Genomic DNA, 13,633 nt, shown 5'->3' with positions numbered 1-13,633 from the left:
CAGAGGACTGAAGTACAGGAGCAAAGGATGTCTTACTGCAGCTGTACAGGGCCTTGGTGAGACCGTGCCTGGAGTATTATGCACTGTTTTGGTCTCCTTACCTGAGAAAGGATATACTTGTCATAGAGGGAGTGCAGCGTTGGTTCAACAGCCTGCTTCCTGGGATGACAAGATTGTCGAATGAGGAGAGATTGGGTGGACTAGGCCTGTATTCATTGGAGTTTAGAAGAAAGAGGGGATCTCATTGAAACATATAAAATTCTGACAGGGCTGGACAGACTGAATGCAGGGATGATGTTTCCTTTGGCTGGGGGGATCTAGAACAAGGGGGCATAGTCTCAGTATACAGGATAGGCCATGTAGGACTGAGATGAGGAGAAATTTCTTCACTCAGAGCATGTGAACTGTGGAATTCTCCACCACAGAGGGCTGTGGAGGCCAAGTCACCAAATGTCTAGACTCTAGAGGCGTCAAGGGGTATTGGGAGAGGGCAGGGGTATGGCATTGAGATAGAAAATCAGCCATGATCGTATTGAATGGCAGAGTAGGCTTGAAGGGCTGAATGACCTATTCCTGCTCCTAATTTCTATGTTTCTAACTTCAGATCTTCAGCTGTGCCGAGCAGAACACTCATGCTCCAAAGGGATACATTTGTCCCAGCAGCCCTCTTCAATTACCAGGGCTTCTCCTGAGCCCTCCTTAGTTAGAGTCTGCTCCCCACAGCCCTTTCTTTAATTGGAGTCTGTTTTTCTGCTCTTTTCTTCTTTCTCAACTGGGACCTGTCTCTCTCTCTCTTACCTGAGACTTCTTTTTGGGACCTCTTACTGTCCCCTCTCCCCTGTTTATGACCTCTCCCTGTCCGTGTCTCTTGTCCCCTGTCTGGGATCTTGCTACCTATGGTGCTCCGCACCTGGTCATCTGACTTGGGTTTTTGTGCCGTTTTACTTCAGCTCAAGCACACTGGGCTAAGTCTCGGCCCAAAGAACGTAAAAGTGCTGATCTGCACACGGGCAGCGAGCTCCCAGCCTGTGCATGAGCAGGAGGTCTGAGGTTTGACAGGACTTGGAGTTCCCGACCTCCGCGCTCAAGAATAAGGTACATTGGGTTTCGTAGTACTGTGTAAATCTTAATTTAAAATACTTCAGATTTGTTGCATTATTTGTTGGATGGGGATTGCAGGTTTCTAAGCCCACTCTTATGCAAAATGCGTAGGTCGGAACTAAAGAAGCCTATGAACTACAAAGGTGCAGAATTTTGCAGCAGGGATCAGTTTTTAGGATCTGCTTAATATATGCATGTAATTTTCTCCAATCTTCACGTCTGGCTTTGTGTTTGACAAGGTGCTAGGGCTAGGAAGACAGGAGGTAAATCTTGCTTGTACATATAGCCCATATTATTTGCACTGAATTACTGAATAAACTGCAAGTATTACACATCAACAAAACAAATTATTTTGTGTAAAGTCTTGGCAATGTGTAGTTTGAAAGGTAACTTCTGCTTACATTGAATAGAGCCTACAGTTTGGCCCAATTCCATCATTTTATGTTGAAAAGCTAAAATGAATAGCTTTCTTTCCATTTAAAAAAAATCCCCCCTGAATGATTGCACAGCATGGAGTGATATTAGAAACTGAGACTCTTGCATTCCGCACTAAAAGCCAATCATGTTAGCGAGCCCTTAATCCTTAAAAATGTAGGCATACTTTAATCCATACATAATCTGTATGTTACTTTTCCTGACTGTTGATTGGTATTTTTGCAGTATATTAGCGATAACATTTCATGGAATAATGTGAACAGTATTTTACAGTACATCATATTTGCAGATTTAGTTTTGTGAGGGATTTTGTTGTCATGTGGAGGGGACAGTGCCAAAAATGAGATCCTTTCTTTAGTTTTAGTCAAATCAGGTTGTGCAAGATGTTTGAAAGCCAGCTGCCATTAAAATCCACTTGTCTCCAGCTTCGGGCAGTATGAGTGTTACGAAGATAACTCAAACTGTTTTTTGAGCTGGAGCCTGTGGACAAGCCAAGCCACATTTAAAACAAAATGTACCATGTGATTTGTTCAGTAATACAGATGACACCCAGCTATTTGATTATGTAGCTGTCAGTTACTTAAATCCGCACCCATTCGGGTGGAGGCGCATTGTAGTACAGTGTTTATATGGGGGAAGGGAAGGAAATACATTTTAATGGGATAAAGGAAGTTCTAAAGAGGGCTGAATAAAGGCTGCAGCATTTGTGCTGACAAGGCTATAAACTACCTAATGTGAGCGAAGCATGAAAATCTGGAAACAGCTGCTTCCGATTTAACAATCTTCCTTAATATGTGGGAGAAGTTATTTCAGACTTTGTTTTCTCATTGTAGACTCCTCTGGTGTGTATTTTTACCTCCATAAATGTGAAACAAGACACAAGGATAGCACTCTTGTTTCTGGTGTATATGATGAACTTGTGCTATATTGCAATGGTTATGCTTTTTGCTGAGGACTGTGTTTGGTTACAAATCTGTTATAATCCAACCCCATTGCATACGAACTGCTATCAAATCTTGACTTTTTTATTAATTCATTATTCGTAGTAAGTTTTACGCTGAAACCAATTTGTTTCCCATTTGACAATCCTCCCATGTCCCTTTTATAAATATTAACAAATGGCATGAGAAAATTGTCAAGCAGACATCTTGGCTGCAACAAGTTCTGCTGATCAAAAAAATGGCAGCAAATCAAATTCTTCATGGTTGTATCTCCTAAACTTTGTCAAAAGTTCTTGTTTTGCTCAATTATGCAAATACATCATTTACTGTAGGGACATCCAGTTGCATGAGCAGGTACAGCTTTCATTTGATATAAGTGGAGAGCGCCTGACCTAGTGTGTTTACTTTAGGTTTGACCTCAAGTTCCTCTCAATTTTCTGGAGTGTTTCGAAACTTTCCTCTGCAATGGTTACTTTTCCTGACTGTTAATTAGTTATTTTGCAGTATTAGTGATAACATTTCATGGAATAATGTCAACAGTTTTTTTTACAGCACATCATATTTGCAGATTTAGTTTTGTGAGGGATTTTATTACCATGTGGAGGGGACAGTGCCAAAAATGAGATCCTTTCTTTAGTTTTAGTCAAATCAGGTTGTGCAAGATGTTTGAAAGCCAGCTGCCATTAAAATCCACTTGTCTCCAGCTTCGGGCAGTATGAGTGTTACAAAGATAACTCAAACTGTTTTTTTGAACTGGAGCCTGTGGACGAGCCAAGCCACATTTATAACAAAATGTACCATGTGATTTGTTCAGTAATACAGATGACACCCAGCTATTTGATTATGTAGCTGTCAGTTACTTAAATCCACACCCATTAGGGTGGAGGAGCAAATAAAAACAGAAAATGCTGGAAAAACTCAGCAGGTCTGGCAGCATCTGTGGAGAGAGAAACAGAGTTAGCGTTTCAAGCCCTTATGATTCTTCTGCAGACTTGAAACATTTTAACTCTGTTTCTCTCTCCACAGAGGCTGCCTGACCTGCTGAGTTTCTCCAGCATTTTCTATTTTTACTTCAGATTTCCAGCATCTGCAGTATTTTGCTCGTATTTTGCTTTTATTTTAGGGCAGAGGAGTATATAGGTTAGTGAAATTAATCGAAAAAATATGCTTGGACCTTTCAAAAGTTAGGCTAGTTCATCTGCTGGTGAAAAAAATAAGAAAAGAATCACTGTGTGGATATAATGTTACTTCAAAAGAATTGTAATTTACTGTGGAGATTGTGACCTTTACTTTTATTTTGAGGTACTAGATAGTATTAATCTCTGTTAAAAATGTGGGCCCTATGACTAATGTTAATTATTCACTTGTTCATCTTTTTTCAATACATTTGCTATAAGCTTAGAACAGGCTTGTCCAACCTTTTCACTTGTGGCAAGGGGTGGCACATTAAAAAGAATTTCTTGCTCAAAGGGCTGATGAGCAACTTTCAGAAAGATAACATTTGGCACAACATTAAACATGAATTTTGAAAAAAAAATGCTGAAGTATGAAAAGAAACAATTTGCTTAGCAAAAGAATAATGAGTAATAAATAAGTATGAGTATTAGTGTGCAATAGGGTGAGAATGTGTGTGTCTGCTTCACTCCCAGTCTCAGGGTACTCACTCACTCATCCTCTATGAGAGTGCATGATAGTGTGTGTGAGTCAGGGTGAATGAGGACCCCTTACACACACACTCTCCCACCCCCTCACACACACTCTCCCACCCCCTCACACACACTCTCCCACCCCCTCACACACACTCTCCCTCCCCCTCACATACACTCTCCCTCCCCCCTCACATACACTCTCCCTCCCCCCTCACACAATATCTCTCTCCACCTCTCACACTCTCTCCCTTTCCCCACACACACTATCCTTCCCTCATACACTCTCTCTCTCGCTCTCTCACACACACTTACTCAGACGTCATTGGGCTCTGCTCTGGCTGCCTCAAGCCTTCTCTGGTCCGCCCGGGCCCCACCCCCCACTCCTCACTGTCCTGCCCCTTGGCCGCTCTGGCCCTTGGTACCCCTGGCTGTCAGCTCCCTGTTCCTCGGCCACTTGGCTGCCCGGACCTTGCCTTCCCGCTCCTCCGCTACCCCAGACTCTGAACTCACCGATGCTGGTGTTTGCTGCTCCTCCAATCACAGATTGTTTCTCTCCCACATTTGTTGCTGATAGGCTCACTAGAGGCAAGTGAGAAACAGCCTGTGATTAAAAGAGCAGGTCCATGCAGAGTCCTCCATTCAAACTTACCTGTTTGACAGGCATTTTGAAAACTGGCTCCAGGGGCCGCATCCGGCCTGGCTTAAAGTGTGGCTGGATACTTTATCTATTCTTGGGCCAGATTATGCTCTGAACGGTAAACAAATGGGGCAGTAGGTTTCCGTCAGTAAGCTCTCCAAAAAGCACAGCAACCCTGTAGAGGGCATCTCGGACTTGTGTACACAGGGCAACCAACTGTGTACCTCCTTGACCAATCAGATTAAAGAATTGATGAGCAGCACAGAACCTGAACCTGGAAGTGTAAATTAAAACATTGAATTTAATGTCAAATCAGGTACAGAAAGCAACATAGAGAAGGAAAGAAAGACTTGACTGGGAGAGCTAAGAATGTCATTAATTTTTAAAAGAAAATCTCCAGTAGTAATGAAATTTGAAGAAATGACCATTTGTAAAAGTTAATTTCCAGTGCCATTGTAGTTGTTTGGCAGTAAGTACGGCTTACTACCCCATATTACACTGGAATTGATAAGCGCTAACTTTTTCTGGCAAGTTTAGTCCATATCTATGAATTAAGTATGGAAACTTCACACCATTCGATGTATATGAATCGTGAGTCGGACAATGAGATGCCATTTTTGCAATGCTTTAGTGGGGGAACATGGCATCTTGAACAGCAACCTTTGGATTTTTGTCTTTAACTGCACATGTGCAGTAGCCAGAAGTTGCTGTCTGAATTACTCATATATCACAGTGATAGTTGTTAGCCTCACTATTACTTTTATTGCAAATATCATGTTTTTAACTTCAGTGGTGGGCAAGATTCTGGAAACAACTATTCAGGATAGAATTAGTAGTCATATGGAAAAATATGGGTTGATAAGGAAGAGCCAGCATTGATTTCTAAGGGGGAAATCATGTTGAACGAACTTGCTGGAAGTTTTTGAAGAGGTAACAGAAAAGATCAATGAGGCTAACGCTGTTGATGTGGTGTATATAGACTTTCAAAAGGCATTTTATATAGTGCCAAACAACAGACTTGTGAAAAAAGTGATTGCTCATGGAATAAAAGGAACAGTAGCAACATGGATACATAATTGGCTGAAAAATAGGAAGCAGAGAGTAATGGTCAATGGAAATTTTTCAGGCTGGAGGAAAGTTTATCGTGGAGTTCCCCAGGGTTTGGTATTGGCACCCCTGTTTTTCCTGATATATATTAATTATCTAGACCTTGATGTGCAGGGGACAATTTCAAAGTTTGTGGATGATACGAGGCTTTGGAGTGTTATAAACTGCAAGGACAGTATAGAACTTCAAAAGGACATAGAAAAATTGGTGGAGTGGGCAGATAGGTGGCAGATGAAGTTCAATGCGAAGAAGTGTGAGGTGATACATTTTGGTAGGAAGAACATGGCCAGACAATATAAAACAAGGGGTGAAATTTTGAAGGGAGTGCAGGAGCAGAAAGACCTGGGTGTATACTTGCATAGATCATTAAAGGTTTACAAGAATGGTTCCAAGGATGTGAAACTTCAGTTACAAGATAGATTGGAGAGGATTGTAACTGTTCATGCAACTATAGTTAAAGCAAACAGGATTCTAGGTTATATCCACAAAACAATTCACTATAAAAGCATAGCATTTTGTCCTGTCTGAGACCTTGTTTATGCCTCAGTTAGAATACTGTGCCCAGTTTTGGATGCTCACACAAGGACAGGATTTGGAAAGGATGCAGAGGAGGATGACCATTGATTTCCAGTTTAAAATATTTTAGCTACCCAGATAGACTCAGAGCTTGGCATCTCTAGTTTAGAATGACATAGTCTCAGGAGATTGAGGTTTATAAAATAATAAAGGGACTACATTGTTTTTACATAAACCAATTATATCAGTTGAATAGTTAGGTAGGATCGGGGCCATATTTATAAGTTATGTAAGGGTTAAGCTAGGATGGATTTTAGGTGAATTTTCCCGGAGAAGATTGGATCTGTGGAAAAGATTGCTGGCTCATACAGTACATGCTAATTTGCTGTATTCCTCAAGAGAGTTGGGACCTTTTTCTAACTTGGGGAAGAGGTCGCCATGTACAAGAGGTAGGTACCCTGTAAAGTAGAGCAGGATCAGTGTGATATCTTAGATTAATTTCAATCGCTTAAAGGGAGTCAGAGGAATTTCCCACTTTTAACCCCTTAATTGGATTGTTTTTAATCTTGGTTCCAGGTAGGTAAGCCGTGGTGATATTATCAGGCATAGGGCATCACAATAATATGGACTGGCTGGTCTTTACTGTCTGTCATTTTTATTATGTTCATGTGGTAGTATGATTGCCAGGAGAGTTTTCAGCTTTTTTCATCTTTCTTGCCCTGGGTATGTTCAATATGCTAATCGAGTGCTAATACTGTCAGATGGATTTAGGAGGAGTAGAGATGAAGCATGTTACTGAGTGTGTCAGAATTTAGGAGTTGAAAGAGGTTGCTTATAGTAGGTAATGCACAGTAAACGAGTCTATAGGCCAGGAGTCTGTTATTCTGGATCTATCACAGAAACAGGATTATCAGCTTTGTGCAAGGCACCCAGGCAGCTGTCATGTTGCTTTTATCTTCTAACACTCAACCATTCCCCTAACATTTGGCTCATCCAAAAGCATGACAGGATGACAGCTAGGGGACAAAGGATTCACCTCTGTGGCTCATGACACCCAATGGCAATCTCATCACACCTGAGCAACGCAGGTATTATCAAAACCATGGGATCATCAGGATAATGATTGCGAACACATGCTCAAAATGAGTTCAGGGTGTTTAGACAGGCCTGGGGGCTCTGCAGTATGAATCATAAAGTGTCTTTTGCATCGCAACGATGTCCTGTGTGATGCACAATCTTGCCATACAAAGAGACCTGCATTTGGAGGAGTTGCAGCAGATTTTATTGGGTGATGAAGGCCAGAGTAATGGTGAGGAAGCAGCAGAAGAAGGAGTATCGCCTCAATGACTTGCAGCAAGAGATGCGAGATATTGAGTTACTTGCTGTGGGATTCTAGTGATCAGCTATTCTTCTGCCCTGAAAACTTATACAAAGTCCTCCAACAATTCTTGTTATGTCCTGTACTGCTCCCTTGATCCTGCATTAAAGAATGCTTAAGCTATTTATCCAACTTTTTACCAATGACATTCAGGTAATACAGACTCTGAAGGTGCTATAAAACTACATTGCAGACAAAGGGCCAAATGTTATTGTGTTGAATTTAATTCACAAGACTAATTAATTTCCCACCCAAGTATCAACCTATGCTATCTTATAGGAAGGTTTACAAACTCTATTTCTCCACTAGTGATGCTCCTGTAGTAACCTCAGCAAAGGTGGTGGAAGACTGCCGTTGCTCATTTTGGAACTCTTGACATGCTTATGGCCAGTGACTTGTCCATTGCCTGTGAGGGCCCAGCTGCAGACTGCTGCACCGGATTTGCTGTGGGGACAGCCTGACCCAATTGACTTCCTGATACAATGTCAGGTATTGTATTGACCCACCAATCATACTAAAATGAGCCTTAAAGTTAAAATAATCTGGGCCTTATGCAACTGATATCGGAGGACTTAACTGCTTGCCCTGCTCAGTCAATTCCACCCATCCTATCTGAGTTATAATTGGGGCTTTGGTTTACGATATGTTCAGGGAATCCAGCAAACCTCACAGGTACTTTTATTTAACTTACCTAACCTGAATTGAACTGTTTAGAACTGCCCTCAAAACATCAAATTTTCAACTGTTCGGGCTGAAGATGCTGTGTAGCTTTGCATGAAATACGCAAATTAAAAATATGAAAATACAATCAACTAAGAAGCTGCAAAGGTTTCTTTTGCGTGATTAACTTTGGTCAAGTCACCAAATGGACTACTGAAAACATACACCAGGAGTCATGCCTCAGGCTTCTAGACTACAGAATGATGTTAGACAAAAGTGCTAACACGAGGGTTGGTTCTTCAGGATTTCTCTTTCATTGTGCCATGTGTATCTTTTTATTTTGCTGCAATACATTTTCAAGTCTTTTGAGGTCACCAGGGACCTCCCAGTAGGGTTGAAAGTGGTGTAGTAATACAAATGTGAACGGAAATAGGATGACACCTCTGAATATTTTTAGACTGTTTCGCTACAAGTGTTATTCAGGAAATGTGTTTGACTGCTGAGAAGAGCTGTCAAAGGTATAACTTGCTGAAGCTACTTTTGTGAAAAACTGTTCAATAGCACAGAGCAGAAAATGGATCGGACTATTTATTTCAATGTCTCAAATTCACAAGTTGTTTTCACTGGTAGGTAAATTTTACAAATGTCTGGACTATGATGGAAGTTGAAATAGTAATCCATTTGAATATTTTAAAATTAATACTACTACAAAATATGCACAAACATGCGAGAGCAATTTTGATAAAACATGAAATATAATAATGATCTGTTTCATTTTCCCATTGCAAACATTGTTGACACAAAAAGTACAATACAGTAAATGATTTAGCTCAAGTTTTTATGGTTGATATATTGTGATAAAGTAGATGATTTTACAACAGCCTGATGGATTGAAATTTTGCCTACTCTATTAGCCATGGTAAAATTGTGTTTTAGGATACAGTTACGTATCCAAACATTTATAAAAAATGGATCATAATCAGATATTTTGTCATATATTTATATAAAGATGTAATAATATAAAGAAAAACGTGAGTGAATCATCTGGACTTATGTCTTATAGCAAATGTTTTGTGTTCCTTTTTTTCATATATCAATACCATAGAGTACAAAAGCCAGGAAGTTATGCTAAACCTAGATAAAGTAATATTTCGACCCTGGTGGAGTATTGTACCCAATTCTGGTAGCATACCTTAAAAAGAATGTTTCAAAAAGAATTTGGAAAGGACACAGAAGACATTTACTAGAATCGTTCTAGGGACGAGGGATTACAGTGCATGGACAGGCTGAAAAAAGCTAGGGTTTTCTCCTTAGAGAGGAAAAGGTTAAAAGGAGATTTGAGAGAAACTGCTTAAAATTATAAAGTGTTGAGATAGTGTTGTGATCCTGTTAGAGAACATTAACATTTAAATAGTAACTGAACACCCTGTAATTAACTGACAAAACTACACTAAAGGTTTCACTTAAAAAAAAAATTATTGTATACAAGAAGAAATTAAACAAAGCCCCTCTACCTTAGTACCACAGTTTATAAACACTTAGGCTGTAAACTCAATTCTACTTGTTACTTCCCTCAAGAATCCCCTTATCTTACAAAATCTTTAGGGACCAATGGAAAGGCATGCCACAGCCCATGGAAGTCCCATTAATTTTCCTCAGTTTTCCAGCTAATCTTCAAGGTAGGAATCTATGGAGGTCTTTCCCTTAGCTTTTTGATGACATGACCCTCCACCTTTTCTTTACTGACCTCAAGTATGTGACTGCCTCAACTCTTTGTTTGCATTGCCTTTCCACAGCTTTCCTGTTAACTTCTTTCTGCCACAGGGCAGAATCGACCCAGATTTGCACTAAGTGCAGTAGCGGGCAGGTAAAACGACGTTTACCCACTGGCCACAATGGCGGCTTTTCATGCCACATCGTCCCAAACTCGCCATATTAATTATGCATTCCAGGGAAACACGCCATTTCCATGGCAGGCAGGTTCTCATTCACCCACCATGCCATCACCTTGCCACTTCAGCATGCCGGGCGCTATATTTAAAGTCTAGCCGCATGCACACTTCTCTGTGCTTCCAGCCCACCATTGCTGCAAAGAAGACATGGCCCTGAAAGACAAAAAGACTGCAGCCCCTAGGTTCAATGACATGTCCCTCGAGCGCCTTCTGGATGCAGTGGAGGCTTGCTGTGATGTCCTCTGGCCGCACGTGGGCAGCAACCTCACTAATCCAGCTTGGGAGATGGTGGTAGTGGTGGTCAGTGCCAATGCCCTGCAAAAGAGGGCCGCAGGAGAATGAATGGTCTCATCCTTTCCACCAAGGTAATTCACTCTTCTCATCACTCTCAACTCACACACTTACAAACCCATCACACATCCACACGGATCTCACACCTCAAGGTACAATACCATTCACTCTCACACACAGCCTCACACCTCCATCCGGCTCATATCTCTCGAGCTCGTGTTCTCACTCTGTCCATGGCTCTGCTCACCACACAAATATTCCTCACAGTGCCATGTGCCCTGCTCACACACTCTCCATCTGTTTTCATGCAGGAGAAGCCTGCTCACATCAGCAGGGAGAGGTCCCAGACCAGAGGTGGAGTGGCCCACATCAGGCCTCTCACTCACTTTGTGTAGTGTGCCATCGCACTGACTGGTGAGGACATGGACCTTGCCTGCGTTGATGGTGAGGTGGGTGGTGAACACCCTTGTAACAGTCCTGCACCACCTTATCCCTCTCTCAACGCAGATGTGAGTGCCCTCTCTCCTGCTTTTGATTCTGCTACCAAGCATTACTTATCTCTACTTTGGTTCATAGGGAGCTCTGCCAAGCAACTGACACCTTTAGCCAGCCAGTCTCTCAGCTCCATCCACATCCTCATCTCCAGCCAAAAGGGCACTTGCTCCATTGTAGAGCTGGAAATAAGCAGTCTGGAAGACCCATTGCAGCGCTCACCCACACCCTGCACCAGCGCAGAGAGCAGGCTCAGGTTCACAATCTGGTTGTCGCCACACGGACACATGTCCGCAGCAGCAAGAGGCAGGTTCGTGCGAACTCCCTGGCGCTTGGAGGACAACTGGGGATCAGGCATCTGTGAGGTCTGAGTTAGATGATGACCCTCTAGATTTGGCCTTCCAAGTCATCCTGGAGAATCAGCAGAAGGTGTGGGAACATCACGCAGAGCAGTTGGAAGCCCTCAACAGAGTGGCACGCGAGTCGGAGGAGTGCATCAGCCTGCCCTGTGAAGTGGTGCTCACATGTGCATGTATGGAGGTCTCCATGGGAGAATGGTGGACACCATGGAGACCCTGATCCAGCAGAACATGGAGATATGTGCATACCTGCACTCCATCATGGGAGCCATGGATGAGCTACTGCAGTGGCAACGCAAGAGGAAAACAGGGCACCTCGATATCCCTCCAGGTGCTCCTTTCCCTCAAGGAGTCAGGCTGGGGCCCCTGGGCACCCAAAGGGAGAAGGAGTGGCAGATGGACACCCCTGGGTCATCCACTCGGGAATCTTAGAGGCTCTCCCCTCCTTCTCCCTGTGAGCCCTCAACCTCATCCTCTGTAACTCCAGCGGGAGCAGCTGGCCAATTAGTAATTCTGGAGGGAGAAGTGTGTGTTTGGCAGGGCCTTTCGGAGCCCTGTGCAAGCACTCTCCCACACCAGGGAACCTTTCACGCATCATACTCACTTCAGAGTCTTGAATATTTTGAATGCTGCCTGCTAGGGTTCGCATTCAGTTGTCCATCTGAGCTGACCTGCACCTCCGCCCACCCAATGATCACACTCACATGCAGCACTTGATCTCGCTCACCCATGACTGTCATTTCACTTTCGATTTGGACAGCATGGTCTGGATTTGGTTTCTCGTGCACTCCCCCATTTTTTTCTCCTCCCTCAGTCACCCATTTCTTTTCCTCCATCACAGTTGACCCCCCAGTATCACCTTCCACCTCCCCTTGATAACCTACCAGCCACAACACTTTTCCTTTGGGGATGTCCAGGTGAATGTGTACAATCCCTTCCTTTCCGAAAATTCCACCCCATCATTCACATTAATCTTCCCGACCTCCTTCCTCCCAGGGTCCGTGTCTGCCTCCAAGACCCCACCAACAAACCTCGACGCCCCTTCTATCACTACCATTGAACCCTCACCCTACCGCCTCATTCTGCCCTAGGTTATTCTCACCATTCCCTCATACCACGCCCACCCTCAGTTCACTCCCCAGGAGGCAGTCATGGACCCATCAGACCCCTCCCTTGCACATTCACCTGGACATCCCTCCCACTCCAGACCCCTTCCCACCCAGAACCCTTTCCCCCCACTCTGGTCCCCTTAACCTCCATGAACTCCTTCCCTCCTCTGGACCCATTTCCCTCTCCAGACCCCTCCCCCCCTTAGTCCTCCCACCCCCCTGGACTCTTTCCCCCCAGCCCCCGCTTAGTCCTTCCCCCTTCTGACCCCCTCAGACACCTATACATCGTCCGCCACCCTTAATCCTTCCCCCCTCCCGACCCCTTCCTCCAGTCTTACTTCTTCATCCAGCCTCACTTCCTCCACCAGCCTTACTCCTTCCCAATTCCTTCCTCCACCCTTACTTTCTCCACCTGTATTCCGTCCCCACTCCGCGCTGCTTCTTCCCACTGAACTCCTTACCTTCTCTGCTCTCTTTCCTTTCTCTGGACTCCTTCCCCTCTCCACACTTTTTCCTCCCCAAGGACTTTCTCGCCTCTCCACACTCCTTTCTCTCACTGGACTCCTTTCTCCCACTGGACTCCTTCCCCTCTCCACATTCCTTCCTCCCCCTGGACACCTTCCTCCCTCTGAGCTCCTTCCCTTACACCTTTCACCCACATTCCCAGTTGCCGCCATCTTGCCCATTACTCCCTCCTCCCCCATACCCCCTCCCACCCCAATCTCACTCCCCCAACATCCTCATCCCCTTCCTGCCAATCTCACCCTCCCAACACCTTCATTTCCCCCCCCCACTCCCAACCTCATCACCCCGACATGTCTTCCTCTCCCAGTCAATCCTGGAACACCTTCTCCCACCCCCCTCGACCATCATCCATTGTGAGCATCAACGGTGACTCTCCAACTTCCATGAGCTGCAGAGCCATGTCCATGAGAATCCATCCAGCATGCCATGGATGTTCCTCCAGGATCCCGTTGCTGTTGGGCTTCAGATCTTCTGCTCCTCG

The 13,633-nt window shown here is 43.9% G+C and overlaps 1 protein-coding gene across 3 annotated transcripts in view; it reads left to right on the top strand.

The window, feature by feature from the left end:
• LOC121293108 (FYVE, RhoGEF and PH domain-containing protein 4-like) overlaps window positions 1–13,633 on the top strand; it is a 335,511-nt gene that overhangs the window by 89,589 nt on the left and 232,289 nt on the right. The window contains exon 1 of one of the 3 annotated variants that reach the window (XM_041215767.1): window positions 8,951–9,050. The exons of the other annotated variants lie outside the window; for them this stretch is intronic. Within the exon in view, the coding sequence (XP_041071701.1) occupies window positions 8,999–9,050 (52 nt within the window). The 5' untranslated portion in view covers window positions 8,951–8,998. Of the gene's footprint in view, window positions 1–8,950; window positions 9,051–13,633 lie in introns of those variants that run through there. 3 annotated transcript variants of the gene reach the window in all.

This window comes from Carcharodon carcharias, chromosome 21 (genome assembly GCF_017639515.1).
Source record: "Carcharodon carcharias isolate sCarCar2 chromosome 21, sCarCar2.pri, whole genome shotgun sequence".
NCBI lineage: Eukaryota > Metazoa > Chordata > Chondrichthyes > Lamniformes > Lamnidae > Carcharodon > Carcharodon carcharias.
This window is presented reverse-complemented; position numbering and strand designations above follow the sequence as displayed.